The following is an 18,426-nucleotide window of genomic DNA, read 5'->3' on the forward strand; positions in this document are numbered from 1 at the left end:
ATTGATTAATAGAGCAAACATTGTGACATGCGGGACAAACTGTCTGTGATTCAGCCTGGGAATTAAGCTGTCTGTCACCATTAATCAGCCGACTCTCTTGTGCACCGAGTCCATTTTTTACCTGGTAATACTCCCACAGCCAATGGGATCAACACCATGAATCAGGATAGGATAAAATGCCCTGCATCCCTCCTTCTCGCTTTCATTCTGTCTCTGTCTTTCTCTCACTCTTTTTCTCACTAACTCTCACACGACGTCACACACACACACACACACACACACACACACACACACACACACACACACACACACACACACACACACACACACACACACACACACACACACACACACATACGCACACGGACACACACACACACAAACCCTTACATTCCCATCACCACACCAGCTTCAAACATAATTTAGTCACTTTTCTCTTATTGAAACCCAGTCCCATTGAAGAGGAGTGGCACTCAGTTTCAACTGCTGGGTGTGTGTGTGTGTGTGTGTGTGTGTGTGTGTGTGTGTGTGTGTGTGTGTGTGTGTGTGTGTGTGTGTGTGTGTGTGTGTGTGTGTGTGTGTGTGTGTGTGTGTGTGTGTGTGCGTGCGTGTGTGTGTGAGAGAGAGTGTGTGAGAGTGTGTCTACTGCCACATTCAACAAAGAGGAGTGCAGAGTGAACATGAAGAGATCCCACAGTGTCGCTCGGAGCAGCACTGTGCCTGCTGAAGCCTTTGGAGTGATGAGCACCCAGCCATCTCCAAAACACTACAGCAGGGAATACATTATACATAAGTAGTACAACAATGTGCTCTCTCTGGGAGCAGCAGTTGAAGCACATCTGCTCAGTGTTCCTGGAAGCTCTCAGCCATGCAGACAATGGGGACAGTCCCGAAGTTTATGGCCCCCATGTTCCCTACTTAATGTCCACTTTGTTTCTGTCATATGCATTTTCCATCTTCCTCCTCAGACATTTGGCTACGGTGTTTTAGTTAATACCAAGAAGACAGATGTTCTACTCTTTCTAGGGGTTGGTTGGACAGATATCTATGTAGATCACATTCTAACCACATTCCGAAGAAGGGAAAGTGTCTCACTGTGCTAAAGACAACCTTGGCTTTCACCACTGAACTGTAACCAGGATTTATCTTTCTCCCCATCTGAGTGAGGTTACACATTACAAGAGGCTACTGGTGAGAGGATGACCATGCACAGACCACAAGGCCTGTACTTCACACTTAACAATAAGGCCTTTGGGAGTTCATGGGAAATAATAGTATTGTAAATGAAGCTAGGGTCCTTTTCAGCTCTGAGAGACAAATACGATTATAACACCCCATTTGTGACATATCTCAGATATTGTTTCAGTAATGTTCATTACTGTTTATTTTTGCGACCAGGGCCATTCAACCGTAGCATTACTGCCTCTGTAGTATTGGATAACGTTGTTTAAATGGAAGCCTTCTTCAACCCTTTTTATACTGTGAACAAAAATATAAACGCAACATGCAACAATTTCAAAGATTTTACTGAGTTACAGTTCATAGGAGGAAATCAGTCAATTGAAATACATTCATTTGGCCTTAATCTATGGATTTCACATGACTGGGCAGGAGCGCAGCCATGGGTGGGCTTGGGAGGGCATGGGCCCACCCTCATGGGAGCCAGGTCCACCCACTGGGGAGTCAGGCCCAGCCAATCAGAATGAGTTTTCCACACAAAGGAGCTTTATTACAGACAGAAATACTCCTCAGCCGGATGTGGAGGTCCTGGGCTGGCGTGGTTACACGTTGTCTGTGGTTGTGAGGCCAGTTGGATGTACTGCCAAATTCTCTAAAACAACGTTGTCGGCACTGATGGTCGAGATATGAATATTAAATTCTCTGGCAACAGCTCTGTTGGACATTCCTGCAGTCAGCATGCCAATTGCACACTCCCTCAACACTTGAGACATCTGTGGCATTGTGTTGTCTGACAAAACTGCACATTTTTAGAGTGGCATTTTATTGTCCCCAACACAAGGTGCCCCTGTGTAATGATCATGCTGTTTCATCAGCTTCTTGATATGCCACACCTGTCTGGTGGATGGATTATCTTGGCAAAGGAGAGATGCTCACTAAGAGGCATGTAAACAAATTTGTGCACCAAATTTGAGAGAAATAAGCTTTTTGTACAGATAGAACATTTCTGGGAACTTTTATTTCAGCTCATGAAAAATGGGACCAACATTTCACATGTGACTTTATATTTTTGTTCAGTACATATAGTCTTCTTCAATTATGTTATTTTAAACACCCACTCAGGAGGAAGACCACAAGCAAGTGTTTTGGTGCAAGTTAGCTTTTTTTTGTCATGAATTTTGACTTTGCAGCTGACCTATCTATCTATCAGTTATTCCTCCAGGACAAAACTCATCCCAATAAAACGTCAACCTGCTGTTTTGGTCCTCATTTCTCACCAACCAACCAGTTGTGAAATGGTGGTTCAGTATTCCATTAGTCCCTATAATGAAATATCCACACCAAGTGTGGCAAGCATACCCATATTAATATATATGCATGGGGAAAAGATAAATATATTATCTTGAAAATGGATGGTTAAATACAGGTTAATAGACACTCTTGGTAGGGCCATATGTTCTCCTTTTGGAACAGTCCTGACCATACCTAGCCAGGGTAAAGAAAGGGAGCATGATAAGTCAACCCAATCTAAGGCTTGATAAATAATAGATAGGTGGTATAATGACTAAATTAATGGCTGCCAGAGGCTCACATTACAACCTAATTATTAACACTTTCCCAAATGTACGTTCATAATTATACATATCAAAATGGATTTGACATGCCTGACTTCCACGCATGGACAAGATGCATAGCTGAAAAAACGCAATGCCTATGCAAACACACGCATGCACACACAAGCATTAACATAGAGTCTGTGCATTTAGTTCAGTCTTTTCCATTATGAAACCTGTTGCTGCTGCACAGTGGCTCGTTGTAGCCTATCCTCTTTCACAGCGCCATCAACAGAGCCAGAGCCAGATCAATAAAAATGAAATTATTACAGTAGCCTAGTTCTCTTTTTTGGTTGCGATGGCAACGCAAAGATGAATTTCTTAGCTTAGTGAATGCCTGTAAATGACGATTAATTTAACTTGTGATCAATTACAGGGTACCATGGGTAGGCTAGATTGTTGTGCGCCAACACAGGTTTCTTCTGAATAAACAAGTTGGAATAGATTTCCTACCTGTCATCAGCCTGCCAGTCACCCAGCAACAGGTCTCGGAACCGGTACCGTGGAGGCAGCGGGAGCACCTCCTTCTCCAGCTCTACCACTACCATGGTCCCCTCCTGAGCGCCGAACCCACCAGCGCACAATGCCAGAGATTGAGACGCGAACAGAGACGCCTCTAAAGGGGCTTATCAAAATTAACAATTCTTTTGTTATTCAACTTCCAAATAACACATACCTGTATGAGCAACCTAAAATGTTGTTAATTTATTACTGCCACAATGTAATATCTTTCTTCTTCCAATGCAACAGGTCGAGGATGCTCCGCCGTGACATGCACGTGAGTACTTTTGGCTTGACAGGATACGGAGCAACTGGTTGTCTCTTTGAACATCCGCTGGCTCCTTATGGACGCAGCGAAAGCAGACCTCGAACAATTACATACTCTGAGTCTACGAGCAGTAGGTTACAAGCCCAAATCCCTGCAGGGCACATTTTAAATACTGAACAAGCTAATCATATTTGCATGAGCTTTAAAGTGGTGTGTTGTCGTTTTATTGAAGATGCCTTGTTTATTTTTTTGCATTTATTCAGGACATGCTCTAATTCTTGTTAATGTAAGCTCAATAAACCATTTATGAGTCATATGCGATATTAAGTTAATCAATTTAAGGACCTAATTTCTCTATATACTTTCAAATGACTAAAACCAAATCAAAACTGTGTAGAAATGATAATGGACTTATATTCATACAGTTTATTGACTGTCCAGCTCGCTAATCGTCACTGTGCAGTCAATGGACCTGCAGTTGAAGTCCCAAGTTTACATACACCTTAGCCAAATACATTTAAACTCAGTTTTTCACAATTCCTGACATTTAATCCTAGTAAAAATCCCCTGTCTTAGGTCAGTTAGGATCACCACTTTATTTTAAGAATGTGAAATGTCAGAATAATAGTAGAGAGAATGAATTATTTAAGATGTTATTTTGTTCATCACATTAATTTACATACACTCAATTAGTATTTGGTAACATTGTCTTTAAATTGTTTAACTTGGGTCAAACGTTTCAGGTAGCCTTCCACAAGCTTCCCACAATAAGTTGGGTGAATTTTGGCCCATTCCTCCTGACAGAGCTGGTGTAACTGAGTCAGGTTTGTAGGCCTCCTTGCTCACACACGCTTTTTCAGTTCTGCCCACAAATTTTCTACAGGATTGAGATCAGGGCTTTGTGATGGCCACTCCAATACCTTGACTTTGTTGTCCTTAAGCCATTTTGCCACAACTTTGGAAGTATTCTTGGGGTCATTGTCCATTTGGAAGACCCATTTGCGTCCAAGCTTTAACTTCATGACTGATGTCTTGAGATGTTGCTTCAATATATCCACATAATTTTCCTATCTCATGATGCCATCTATTTTGTGAAGTGCACCAGTCCCTCCTGCAGCAAAGCAGCTCCACAACATGATGCTGCCAGTCCCGTGTTTCACGGTTGGGATGGTGTGCTTCGGCTTGCAAGCATCCCCCTTTTTCCTCCAAACATAATGATGGTCATTATGGCCAAACAGTTCTATTTTTGTTTCATCAGAAAACAAAATGGGTTATATGTCCCCATGTTCAGTTGCAAACCGTAGTCTGGCTTTTTTATGGCGGTTTTGGAGCAGTGGCTTCTTCCTTGCTAAGCAGCCTTTCGGGTTATGTCGATATAGGACTCGTTTTTACTGTGGATAGAGATACTTCTGTACCTGTTTCCTCCAGCATCTTCACAAGGTCCTTTGCTGTTGTTCTAGGATTGATTTGCACTTTTCGCACCAAAGTACGTTCATCTCCAGGAGACAGAATGCATCTCCTTCCTGAGAGGTATGACGGCTGCATGGTCCCATGATGTTTATACTTGCGTACCATTGTTTGTACAGATGAATGTGGTACCTTCAGGTGTTTGGAAATTGCTCCCAAGGATGAACCAGACTTGTGGAGGTCTACAATTTCTTTTCTGAGGTCTTGGCTGATTTCTTTTGATTTTCCCATAATGTCAAGCAAAGAGGCACTGAGATTGAAGGAAGGCCTTGAAATTAATCCACAGGTACACCTCTAATTGAATCAAATGATGTCAATCAGCCTATCAGAAACTTCTAAAGCCATGACATCATTTTCTGGAATTTTCCAAGCTGTCAATTTAGTGTATGCAAACTTCTGACCCACTGGAATTGTGATACAGTGAATTGTAAGTGAAATAATCTGTCTGTAAACAATTATTGGAAAGATTACTTGTGTCATGCACAAAGTAGATGTCCTAACCGACTTGCCAAAACTATAGTTTGTTAACAAGAAATTTGTGGATGGTTGAAAAACGAGTTTTAATGACTCCAACCTAAGTGTATGTAAACTTCCGACTTCAACTGTACATTCATACCATTTCTTGACTGTCCAGCTCGATAATAGGCTAATCCCCAAACATTCAGAGAGCACAGAACATTCCCAAAACGATGGATAGTCAAATATTTTTTGCAAATTTTGACTACAAGGAAATATAACACATTTTCAATGCGGCCCTCTGGACCTTGTTGAAGACCGATTGCGGCCCCTGGGGCAAAATGAGTTAGACCCCCCTGGTCGTTGGTTTTTACCAATGTGCATTAAGAAACAGTTAAGTTGTATTTGTTCACACTTGGTCGATTCTGCATGGCGTGCTAATTGTTATGCAGGCAACTGTGTACAGTCGTGGCCAAAAGTTTTGAGAATGACACAAATATTAATTTCCAAAGTTTTCTGCTTCAGTGTCTTTAGATATTTTTGACAGATGTTACTATGGAATGTCAAAGGCTTTTATTGACAATTACATGAAGTTGATGAAAAGAGTCAATATTTTCAGTGTTGACCCTTCTTTTTCAAGACCTCTGCAATCCGCCCTGGCATGCTGTCAATTAACTTCTGGGCCACATCCTGACTGATGGCAGCCCATTCTTGCATATTCATGCTTGGAGTTTGTCAGAATTTGTGGGTTTTTGTTTGTCTACCCGCCTCTTGAGGATTGACCACAAGTTCTCAATGGGATTAAGGTCTAGGGAGTTTCCTGGCCATGGACCCAAAATATCGATGTTATCACTTAGTTATCACCTTTGCCTTATGGCAAGGTGCTCCACCATGCTGGAAAAGGCATTGTTCGTCACCAAACTGTTCCTGGATGGTTGGGAGAAGTTGCTCTCGGAGGATGTGTTGGTACCATTCTTTATTCATGGCTGTTGTTCTTAGGCAAAATTGTGAGTGAGCCCACTCCCTTGGCTGAGAAGCAACCCCACACATGAATGGTCTCAGGATGCTTTACTGTTGGCATGACACAGGACTGATGGTAGCTCTCACCTTGTCTTCTCCGGGCAAGCTTTTTTCCGGATGCCCCAAACAATCGGAAAGGGGATTCATCAGAGAAAATGACTTTACCCCAGTCCTCAGCAGTCCAATCCCTGTACCTTTTGCAGAATATCAGTCTGTCCCTGATGTTTTTCCTGGAGAGAAGTGGCTTCTTTGCTGCCCTTCTTGACACCAGGCCATCCTCCAAAAGTCTTCGCCTCACTGTGCATGCAGATGCACTCACACCTGCCAGCTGCCATTCCTGAGCAAGCTCTGTACTGGTGGTGCCCCGATCCCGCAGCTGAATCAACTTTAGGAGACGGTCCTGGCGCTTGCTGGACTTTCTTGGGCGCCCTGAAGCCTTCTTCAAAACAATTGAACCGCTCTCCTTGAAGTTCTTGATGATCCGATAAATGGTTAATTTAGGTGCAATCTTACTGGCAGCAATATCCTTGCCTGTGAAGCGATTTTTGTGCAAAGCAATGACGACGGCACGTGTTTCCTTGCAGGTAACCATGATTGACAGAGGAAGAACAATGATTCCAAGCACCACCCTCCTTTTGAAGCTTCCAGTCTGTTATTCGAACTCAATCAGCATGACAGAGTGATCACCAGCCTTGACCTCGTCAACACTCACACCTGTGTTAACGAGAGAATCACTGACATGATGTCAGCTGGTCCTTTTGTAGCAGGGCTGAAATGCAGTGGAAATGTTTTTTGGGTCTTCAGTTCATTTGCATGGCAAAGAAGGACTTTGCAATTAATTGCAATTCATCTGATCACTCTTCATAACATTCTGGAGTATATGCAAATTGCCATCATACAAACTGAGGCAGCAGACTTTGTGAAAATTAATATTTGTGTCATTCTCAAAACTTTTTGCCACGACTGTAGATAAAGGCGATTTTCTTAGAGAATTCATCCAATAGGACTAAAATATCCCGTAAAATAATCTAATTCAAGTGACACGCACAGACTAAAAATGTGATTGTCAACCGTGTTGATTCATTAAAGAATAATTTGTTCATTACTATTACATGTTTATTATTATATGTTTAGCATTATAAACTAATAACTGACAGGTATTAACAATTACAACCCATGTATAAACTCTGTAGCCTATACAGGGTGGCTTTATTTAAAGATCTTGTCTCTCAACTAGAGGCAACAGGTGCTTTTACAACTGCAATGTAGCCTATTGAAGCTTTAATTAGATGTCTTACAATGAAAAACTCAAACAGAAAGGACCTCAATTTCTAATAGAAAAACAGGAACCAATCAAACAAATTGTTGTTTCCGGGAAAAAAAACCTAAACGTTGGAATCTACAAAAAAAATCTTGCCTATTGTTTTCCAATGTGTCTTTGATCCTGGTTTGCTTCTATGGCAGATTATGACACCCTATTATTCTCTGTCCTCCGACTGTCTTGACTGCTGGAGCTCATTGTGTTGGGTGTCATTTTTTGTTTGAGAAAGTAGCATTTCGGAGACACAGGAAATTGTGATCCCCTAAGCCACTTCCTTGAGAATTGGTTTGCCACTACTCTGTCTGCCCTCAGCATGCAAATCTGACTAAACCATACATGCTCTACTTCTCTGCTTTTGAACCAAACTGGGTGGGTATAATTGCAATTCCTTCCTATGAAATTTCTCCAGCATGTTAACTAAACAGATGGCATAATCTGGCTCACGTGCATTTTCATCAGGTTTAGAATATTTTTGCCCTCTAGTGGTAAAAAAGTCAAAAGCACACAAACGTGGGTTCCTGTGTTCTCATCTCTTGCACAACAAAACAGAACTCAATTATAGAAATGTATTTGCTTCCTCCTGCTGGTAAAGGTCGATAACAAGCCCTAGGAAATGTTCCGAAATCTCTCTAATTGTTAGTTTATGACCACATTTCTGTGTTAGAAGTCATGCATGGAATGTAAAGAGGGTGGGCCGCTGGTCTGTAGCCATGGTAACAACTAAAAGTGTCTGACTATATTAGAGGAGACAGTTACTGGACTTCAACAACGCTACTCCACTCCTACATTATCATACACTGAAAAGGTCTGCAGAGTGAAAACTGGATGTCACAAAAGTGCTGTATGTCTGACAGGAGTCAGCAGTACAATGTAAATTCATTACTTTCAACAGAATGTTTAGCATATAAATGACAAAAAAAACTAATCGTACTGTAACAAAACATGAACGTAACTAAATCATAAAGACAGTAAAATATTCAGGCACATCACCATCATTGAACCATTCAGTAATACGTCTGACAGAATATACAGGCAGAAGCAATTACCCAAGTGAAGCATAAAAGTAGAAAAGGCGATTTCATAACAAACAAAACAATTTTTATAAAGGAGATCTGATTTCTCATATAAAAGGTCTTATTGGCCATTGCAGAGGAAGTCCCAGGCTGTGTAAAGCAAGGAGTTGACCAGTTTAATTCAATGTGATGTTGACTGTTCCTAGAGCATCCACCGCCCAGCCTGGATACTGTTCAGGAGAGGGGAACATTCTCTTCATGAATGTCCTCACAAAGTCTGGGAAGCGACCATCTATGATGCTCTGTCTCACCGACCGCATCAGAGTGAGCTGGACGCAAAGATAGAGGATAAGGTTATTATCTCATCTATGGCAAATAGTAACTAAAGGAAACTATTAACCATTATAGAAACACAGACCTGGTAGGAGATGTTGTGGATGGTAATGTGATGCATGGCTGCGGTGTCACTCTTGAACAGAGCATGCAGATAGGCCCGACTGTGCCTGGAGTCATTGGGGAGCAAAAAAAACGATACTGTATTTAAAAAAAATAGATATATTTAACCTTTATTTAACTAGGCAAGTCAGTTAAGAACAAAATATTATTTACAATGATGGCCTAGGAACAGTGGGTTAACTGCCTTGTTCAGGGGCAGAGCGACAGATTTTTACCTTGTCAGCTCGGGGATTCGATCTAGCAACCTTTCGGTTACTGGCCTAACGGTCTAACCACTAGGCTACCTGCCGCCCCATGGGAAAACAATCCTCAGAATCATTCAGCCTACAACTAAAAACATCCATTGAAGAGAATTGAGATTTGTAAACCAGTTTCTCTAACACCTACAAACTCCATTCCTTCAACCCTCCGTATTCTGTCCCTCAGTGTACCAGGTTAATATGCCTTTACCTCCTGCAGGTGGGGCACTGGCAGTCTGGGTCTATTGCCTGTAGGTCCTTGGCAAACTGCTTCTTGGTAATCGTCAGAGATCCCCACGGGACCAGGGCTGAGCCAAACCTCTGGGATGAAAGGAAGAAGATCACTCATTATCATCATAACCATAATAATCAATATAATCATTATAAAGAAAGTATTACTGCTATGGACTAAATAATAAAAGAAGCTATTGGGTTTCTCTGCACTTGTGATAAGAATACTTATTTTGAAGTAAATTAAGAGAGTAGGTGACTCATAATATTTAAGAAAATGGAATACTTACTGCAGTGCGTGTTGGGGTGACACAGTCAAACATGTCACAACCCAGCGCAACACACACCACCAGGTCCACTGCATAACTGTGACCCACAGCAATAACACATGAACCACATCCATAAAAATATCTGTACGGCACAACAAAACATTTGCAACTTATGTCATTTTTGCATGGAAATGTGCTGTTATAACATAAGGAAGATGGCAGCCATACCCAACCCCCATGAGGTAGCGAGGCTTCTCCCGAGGCAGGTGGTCTGTGCTGAGTGTCACCATCCTCTAGAAATCATCCTTCTCCTCACCTCCGCTCAGCCCACCGATAGCAAAGCCAGGAACATCCCGTTTTGTCATTTCTGTAAAAAGCACAGGAACAGAAATAGAGAAAAAAATATGTATCCTCTGGAATAGGCACATTTTACGAAATTGGTATCAGCATCTGCACAGATAATGTATTTTTCAATAGCTCTTTTCCACTGTATTTCCAAAATAAGATGTTAAACTAATTAGCTAATACCCATGAAGACAGAGCAATTTGCTGTGCTGAATGGCTTTGACGGAGGTCAGTCATCGAAGGACATAGATGAAACCGGGGGGAACATCTTACCGTCTAGACAGGCTTTGCGCAGCTCTGCGTTCAGCCCCCCCTGGATGATGGCAAACAGGTTCTGTCTATCTGGATTCTTATTGGCCGCGATGCAGCGGTCCAGCCAGCGAATCGGTCTCCACGTAGCCTCCTCCACCCGCGGCCCAGTCACCGTACTGCTGACCACGTCATCCAACTGCATCATGATGTCTGACCCTGGACAAAACAGAAATGGTGTGATATTAAAATTAATGACAGGAGTACTACCTAAAGTATAGTGGCTTTACTTTCCAGACTGATTCATTGGGAGTGGATACTGGATTGTGTCCTTCTTACCCAGACTGTTCTGTATGGCGATTGACTGCTCAGGACTCAGAAGGATCTCCTTTCCATCGTAAGGAGATTTGAACTTGACCCCCTCCTCAGTAACCTCAGATAGTTCAACAAGAGACACCATCTGAAAGCCCCCACTGTCCTATGTAGAAATGGTGGGGATTCAAGGAAAATTCTAACCAAAAACTATCTTTTGGTTTGTGTTTCAATAGTCCATTGTTGACATACTGTTGTCCCAAAATGTTTTTCTTGTCAGCAGTCAAGTTTTCCAGATATGTGACCTTCAAAATACAGATATCCTCCCCATATGATGCTCACATATCTTGAAAAGCAGACATTTGGGTGAAAGAGACCCTTGTTATTTTTAGCACACTCACACAGTCAACACATTAGCTGATACTCACAGTCAAAAGATTTATTTTCCAGTTCATGAAGCCATGCAGGCCATTTACTTTCTCAATCAGCTCAGGACCCTGTGATGGGACTGACAGACAACACCATTCTCACTGTCTGGAGCACACCAGACACTGACAACAAAGAACTGTCTACAAGGTCAATCATCTTTGATACACAATGTGAATAGCCCTAGCACCACTTAATGTAGCCCTTGATAATGACTCTCAGTTCCATTATGTTACACATAAGAGTTATTGGACGAAGGCGTCTTCTATACATGGGAGTTTTGTTAAGAGCCCTGAAGCTCAGTCTGAACATTAACACACATTGTTTGCGGTACAGTTTTGGAAGCATAAGGACCTTATATCTTTCATATCAGCAATAAATAATTGTAAAAAAAACAAAAGGTAAAAATGTATACACAGCTTTATAGGGTTATACACAGCTTTTTGTCACTAAAAACAATGTTGGCCGCAACTGCGTTAAACCAGTTAAAACAGTCTACAGTAAGTGTGCATTTGCAAAATTGTTTTGATGTGATATGAAAGTAGAGGGATTTATGTTTCTAGAAACGGACCGCAAGTGAGAATCAATTAACGTTTAGATGGAGTATTTGGCTGTTTTGGCTTCCTGAGCAAATTTGCCTTTAAAGCGCAAATCACCAGTTGAAACAATAACAAAAACCCCTCTCCACCACTGTTTCACTAAAAAGCTGAGGGATGGGGCTGGAGATATGTAACCATTCTCAAATTCATAGACAGAGCTATGGATGCAAGGGCTGACCATCCATGATATCAGAAGTATAGCTTTGACCATGTTTTGAGGCTAAACTGTGTTTGTTTACATTAACTTAGTTTACAAAGATTGGCGTAAAACACAGTTATACTGTATATATTTTGGGGGTATGACAGTTGAACTAAGCTCATGAGGAAGTTATTTTCCTCAAGAATCAATGGGTACATATCATTAATGTATAAATCCAAAAATGGATGTAGCAAATTCTGATTGCCCCTTTAAACAGGACATGTAAGGTCCTTGGACTGTAACGACTAACGTTAGGCTCCTTTCTTACATTATTGGGCTACACTTACCGGCCTCATACCCAAATGGTATGTGTTGCCAAGACAAATCTGACATCCCAGATCATCGAGTTGGTCCACAGTGATTCCCTTCATCGTGCCTTGTGTACCAACAGGCATGAACACTGGGGTGCTGTCCGTACAGTGAGGAAGTGTGAGATCACAAGCCCTAGCTTTGGTCACTGGACATTCGGCGATGATTCGGAGAGCAAGAGGAGCAACGATGGAAACGGCTTTCTTCACAACCATGCCTGTTTCAAGGCTGCTCGTTGCAGCTCCTCTGGCTATGGGCGCAGCCATGTTGTTGCACACAGACAACGTCAACAAGCACGTGTCATACCGGAACTACAGTAATCTAATATTTGCATTGAGTTGTCAAAAATATGTCTTCATTACAATACTATTGACAGCAAACTCGTAGAAGCTATCATTGCATGTCTTGTCATTTAATAATTCTATCATCAAGTATTAATTTGCCCATTGAAGCGATGTCCAGGGGTGAACACACCCCTTTGACGTTAAAAACAACTAGCCAATGAAAGGAGAGTGATTAGAGACGAGCAGTGAGATTGACCAATTATTTAATTGACAGGAGGCGGTAGCCTAATCACCGGTTAGGTCGGATGTCGATTTGCCTGACCGGATGGTGGAAGTTTTGTTTTGTGAGTTTTCTACCCGTTTCGTTTGGTTGACTTTGAGTATTTTTTCGTGTTTATAAGAACACGTTATTGTAATCCCACTGAATTGGGAGTTACACAATTGTAAACAGCATATTTTCCTTTGACAGAGTGAAGACAGGGCGGCTTGAAAGGTGGAATTCAACACTTCGGAGTAACCCGGGCACCTTGCTAACTAGTAACGTTAACGTAGTAGGCTAACGTTAGTTTGCTCTTCGGGAGGGGAGACGATCCAACGAAACCATGGGGAACCGGGGGATGGAAGATTTGATCCCCCTTATCAACAAACTTCAGGACGCTTTCAGTTCCATCGGCCAGAGTTGTAACTTGGACCTACCGCAAATTGCTGTGGTCGGTGGGCAGAGTGCTGGAAAAAGCTCGGTCTTGGAAAATTTCGTTGGCAGGTTGGTGGTGCTCAAAGCTAACGTTAGCTAGACAGCGATCCTATTTGTGGTTTAGCTCACTCAACTCAATTTGCAAAAGCTCACTGGAGTCAGGTTTTAGAAAGGAATTTCGCTAGCTAGATAACCAGTTGGTAAAGTTGTGAGATGATCCGTGCTCCTAAACGGGTATTTGGTCACATACTCATTTACGCACTTGGCGTAAGCAAACAAAACAAAACGAAAGAGGAGGAACGAAATGTTGACGTTAGATGCGACGTTTGCGTGGCAAGCCAGGGCGAATAACAAATGTTTCAAAGGAAACCGTGAAAAGTTGCCTGGAGGCACTGGTCTAAGACCAAAAATCTTACATAGTAGTATATAATTATGTAAGGAAATGAAACACAATGCAATAAATATGGACCAAATAACTTTGCTATCTAGCGTTTTGGGGGCAACTTGCTCCTGCGATAGTGTCAGCGGTTGTCAGCAGGGTCGAACACGGAAATTAAATCAGGGTACTTCAGTCGACTGATCAGTAGATTCGATTGATAACTTAATTATTTGTGTATTGTAGACTGTTCCCAGTACACATTGAATTGTTTTCCATTAAAGATGTAATTTCTAACTCTCTAGGTGACATGATGACATTACACAACAACAGAACTACCTACAGTAACTGCTTGTTTCAGTCTGACAGGCTATGTTGAGCATAATCTGTATGGAGTGTAGTCTAGAGTTTAGGTATATGAAAAACATTTAGTTGAATATTAGGCTGCTTGTCCCCCTTTAATCCACTTAAATATGATGATGCACTTGGCAAGATGGGGTGCCACAAAGAGGCCAACAACATTGGTGTTTGCATAGGATCTGCTGTTATGTATAATTTCTATACTTTATGACTTTTATACCCTTTGCCTGCAAAAACAAAAGGATATTACCGGTAGTTAGGCACCGTATCCTGCGTAAATATACTGTATAGTTTTGTGGGGTCCAAAGAACTCGTTTATAGTGGGTGAGTAAAGAGATAATAGGTGGGTGTAGTGTAGACTGGAGAAAAATGTATTTTGTGTGATGTCACACTGGTGTTTAGCCCTTGAATGACTCCGTTCCATTACATTACACAAGTCATTGGAGGAAGGGGTTTTGTTGATATCCCCGACGCTCGGTCTGAACATTAACGCCTTGATCACACTGACAGCGTCGTTGCATTTTGGTACACCAGGAGTACATGCATTTCCAATGGAACCCTGCGTTTGCCTTCTGCGTTTGCCTTCTGCGTTCTGTGTGGGGCATACGTTGGATTTAACGAAAGTATGCGTCCAACTGTACGCATAGACGGCTTGACAGAAATGTTAGCAGAAGGTGAATGTTAAACTTTGGTTGCACACATCCAGATGCTGCAAACCATTTTGCGCAAGCACACTGTAGGTGTGATCAAGGCATAACGTGCATCGCTTGCGGTACGGTTTTGGAAGCATACGGACCTTATCTTTCATATCAGTGGGAAATCATTTTCTAAAAACGAAAGCATAAATTGTTATATACCTTTTTTCTAGGGTTAGGGTTACTGTTCTCATGAAACCATATCTCCATGTTACAGCGCATGTTTATGCGGGACAGATGGACCACCTGGGCTAATTAGCTATCTAGCATGCTATGAACACCTGTGTGTGATGGAAGACGGCTGCCAGAAACGGGTTGTCACTGAAAAATACTGTCAGGTGCAACTGTGATAAAGCCTGTTAAAACATTGTATACTAAGTGTATGTTGTGCATAGTGAAATTATATTGGTGTAACATTAAAAGTAAAGAGCTTTATGATTCTAGAACCGTTTCGCAATTGAGAATCGATTCACGTTTAGATGGAGTTTTGGGCTGCCAGAGGCAGTCTACCTCTGAAAATATCAACATAAGATCCTTGGACCTTAAGGAGTAACGGTAGACTTGTTAAGAGTACGTCTTGGGATAACTGGTGTTCTGCCCTTGTTTCAAAGGGAAACCTAGGTGTAGGCTTGTCTCCCACTGGTCTATTTATAAGTTCCATGCCACACCCAGAAATCGGCAGCTGGACAGGACCCACTATGCACAACCTATATTATGGCAGACTATCACTAGGCTATAGCCTATACTTTTGTGTTGCACATAATAGCCTTGGACCTAATACATTCCCACTCTGAGGCTAATTCATGAAAATGTGTACTTGTGCTGCACCAGTTTCTTTTTCATTTATAATGCACTGACTGTCCCTCTCACTCACTAACCCAGTTTAGTGTTGGCTCTGAGGAGACTGTTGGATAGGATGTGTGTATGATGTATAAACAGCAGGTGTGTACCTGGCCCTGTGGGGTCTGTCAACATTTCCTTTTTTCTCGCTAGCCTAGTCTGTTTTTAAACTAAAATTATCTATCGGCAAGAAATAGGCATTCAATAGAATTTCATGACTATAGCATTGTTGACTCGCAGCTTATTGCAGAAATAAGCAACTCATCATTTCCACTTTAGTGCTTCCTTTTTCTCACACATTTGGTTGTGAATTTCTACTGTTCAATAGAAAACACAATCTTTCCTTGCCTGTTTGTGTTGTGCGCTCTAACCCACAGCCCGGTCCTGTCTCTGTCTCCCACATCAGCAGTGACACTCGTTAAGCAGGTTTTCCCAATTCAAACACTCAGAAGAATAACACACACACACACACACACACACACACACACACACACACACTTTCTAGCTATGCATAGCCCTGTACCTCAAATACATGGAGTATTTCCATAGTCAAATGGAAGCATACTATATGACCACTCAACACACATATGTAGTTTCAGATGAGGGACTTTGCACTCAAACAGCACTTGACACATCTCTGCTGTAATTAACATTAGTCATTTGCTGCTGACCTCAATATGTCTACCAGAACAGACCTCCCACATTCCCCTGTTGACAGCTCTTAGGGAAGTAAGCTCACACACAGGTGCACGCACAAACACACAACAAAGCCGTTTTACACTCATAGGGTTATGCCCATACGAGAGGGACATTTACATTTAAGTCATTTAGCAGACACTCTTATCCAGAGCGACTTACAGTAGTGAATGCATACGTTTCATACAATGCATTTTTTTTTTGTACTGGCCCCCTGTGGGAATCAAACCCATAACCCTGGCGTTGCACACACCATGCTGGCGTTGCACACACCATGCTCTACCAACTGAGCCACAGGGAAGACGTGTAATGAGGGTCAGTGTGATGCTAACAGCTTAGCTTCCTCCACTGTCCGACTGCCCTTGCCTGGCTACCTAGACACCTTTCTCCGGCCAAATGCTACGCCACCCCCGCGGACCTTAGATCCAGACTCATTGCTGAGAAGGAACTGAGTAACTCCCCGACACTTTACCGAAAGTGAACACATTCTGGGCCGTCTGATTGGTCCTGTAACCGATGGGTTGGGCCAGAGCCAGAACACGTGGATAAAGCAGCTGTTTAAAAAGGTGTCGTTGGCTTTGATACTCTGATTTAGAGACGATCCAATCTGATGATTTTGTTTTGTATGACGCCCCTGGTCACCACAAATTACTTCAGTGATGGCAATCTCAGTATGTAGCGAATCACAGAGCAACGGAACAATTTAGTATGAGTCGTCAGGCCCATACTGGGCTTGAACCTGTGATCCTCTGCTTTGCAACACACGTGACCGCCCTCAACAACCTTCCAACTGGTTACGCCACCCAAATATATCCAAATTGGATTGTTTTTATTTATTTCACCTTTATTTAACCAGGTAGGCAAGTTGAGAACAGGTTCTCATTTACAATTGCGACCTGGCCAAGATAAAGCAAAGCAGTTCGACAACATACAAAAACACAGAGTTACACATGGAGTAAAACAACATACAATCAATGATACAGTAGACAAAAATAAGACTATATACAATGTGAGCAAATGATGTGAGATAAGGGAGGTAAAGGGAGGTAAAGGCAAAAAAAGGCCATGGTGGCAAAGTAAATAAAGTATAGCAAGTAAAACACTGGAATAGTAGAATTATAATTTGAAGAAAGTTCAAATATAAATAATATGGTGCAAAGGAGCAAAATAATAAATAAAATAAATAAATACAGTAGGGGAAGAGGTAGTAGTTTGGGCTAAATTATAGATGGGCTATGTGCAGTGATCTGGGAGCTGCTCTGATAGCTGGTGCTTAAAGCTAGTGAGGGAGATAAGTGTTTCCAGTTTCAGAGATTTTTTGTAGTTCGTTCCAGTCATTGGCAGCAGAGAACTGGAAGGAGAGACGACCAAAGGAGGAGTTGGCTTTAGGGGTGACCAGAGAGATATACCTGCTGGAGCGCGTGCTACAGGTGGGTGCTGCTATGGTGACCAGTGAGCGGAGATAAGGGGGGACTTTACCTAGAAGGGTCTTGTAGATGACCTGGAGCCAATGTGTTTGGCGACGATTATGAAGCGAAGGCCAGCCAACGAGAGCGTACAGGTCGCAGTGGTGGGTAGTATATGGGGCTTTAGTGACAAAACGGATGGCACTGTGATAGACTGCATCCAGCTTGTTGAGTAGGGTATTGGAGGCTATTTTGTAAATGACATCGCCGAAGTCGAGGATTGGTAGGATGGTCAGTTTTACGAGGGTATGTTTGGCAGCATGAGTGAAGGATGCTTTGTTGCGAAATAGGAAGCCAATTCTAGATTTAACTTTGGATTGGAGATGATTGATGTGAGTCTGGAAGGAGAGTTTACAGTCTAACTAGACATCTAGGTATTTGTAGTTGTCCACAAATTCTAAGTCAGAACCGTCCAGAGAAGTGATGCTGGGCAGGCGGGCAGGTGCAGGCAGCGATCGGTTGAAGAGCATGCATTTAGTTTTACTTGTATTTAGGAGCAGTTGGAGACCACGGAAGGAGAGTTGTATGGCATTGAAGCTCGTC

The 18,426-nt window shown here is 42.2% G+C and overlaps 2 protein-coding genes and 1 pseudogene across 9 annotated transcripts in view; 1 reads left to right on the top strand and 2 right to left on the bottom strand.

Annotated features, from left to right (window-relative positions):
• Window positions 1-3,605, bottom strand: part of LOC115204228 (potassium channel subfamily T member 2-like) — a 95,225-nt gene extending 91,620 nt beyond the window's left edge. The window contains exon 1 of the mRNA XM_029769631.1: window positions 3,246-3,605. Coding sequence (XP_029625491.1) covers window positions 3,246-3,340 — 95 coding nt within the window. The 5' untranslated portion in view covers window positions 3,341-3,605. The remainder of the gene's footprint in view (window positions 1-3,245) is intronic.
• Window positions 3,606-7,598: 3,993 nt separating this feature from the next.
• On the bottom strand, window positions 7,599-12,859 carry LOC115204287 (queuine tRNA-ribosyltransferase catalytic subunit 1-like; annotated as a pseudogene).
• Window positions 12,860-13,071: 212 nt separating this feature from the next.
• Window positions 13,072-18,426, top strand: part of LOC115204234 (dynamin-2) — a 43,916-nt gene continuing 38,561 nt past the window's right edge. For 4 of the 8 annotated variants that reach the window (XM_029769656.1, XM_029769638.1, XM_029769671.1 and 1 more), the window contains exon 1: window positions 13,072-13,519. In XM_029769656.1, the coding sequence (XP_029625516.1) occupies window positions 13,359-13,519 (161 nt within the window). In that variant the 5' untranslated portion in view covers window positions 13,072-13,358. The remainder of the gene's footprint in view (window positions 13,520-18,426) is intronic. The other 4 variants (XM_029769647.1, XM_029769662.1, XM_029769679.1 and 1 more) reach the window with 2 other exon arrangements.

This window comes from Salmo trutta, chromosome 1 (assembly GCF_901001165.1).
Source record: "Salmo trutta chromosome 1, fSalTru1.1, whole genome shotgun sequence".
In the NCBI taxonomy this organism is placed as follows: domain Eukaryota; kingdom Metazoa; phylum Chordata; class Actinopteri; order Salmoniformes; family Salmonidae; genus Salmo; species Salmo trutta.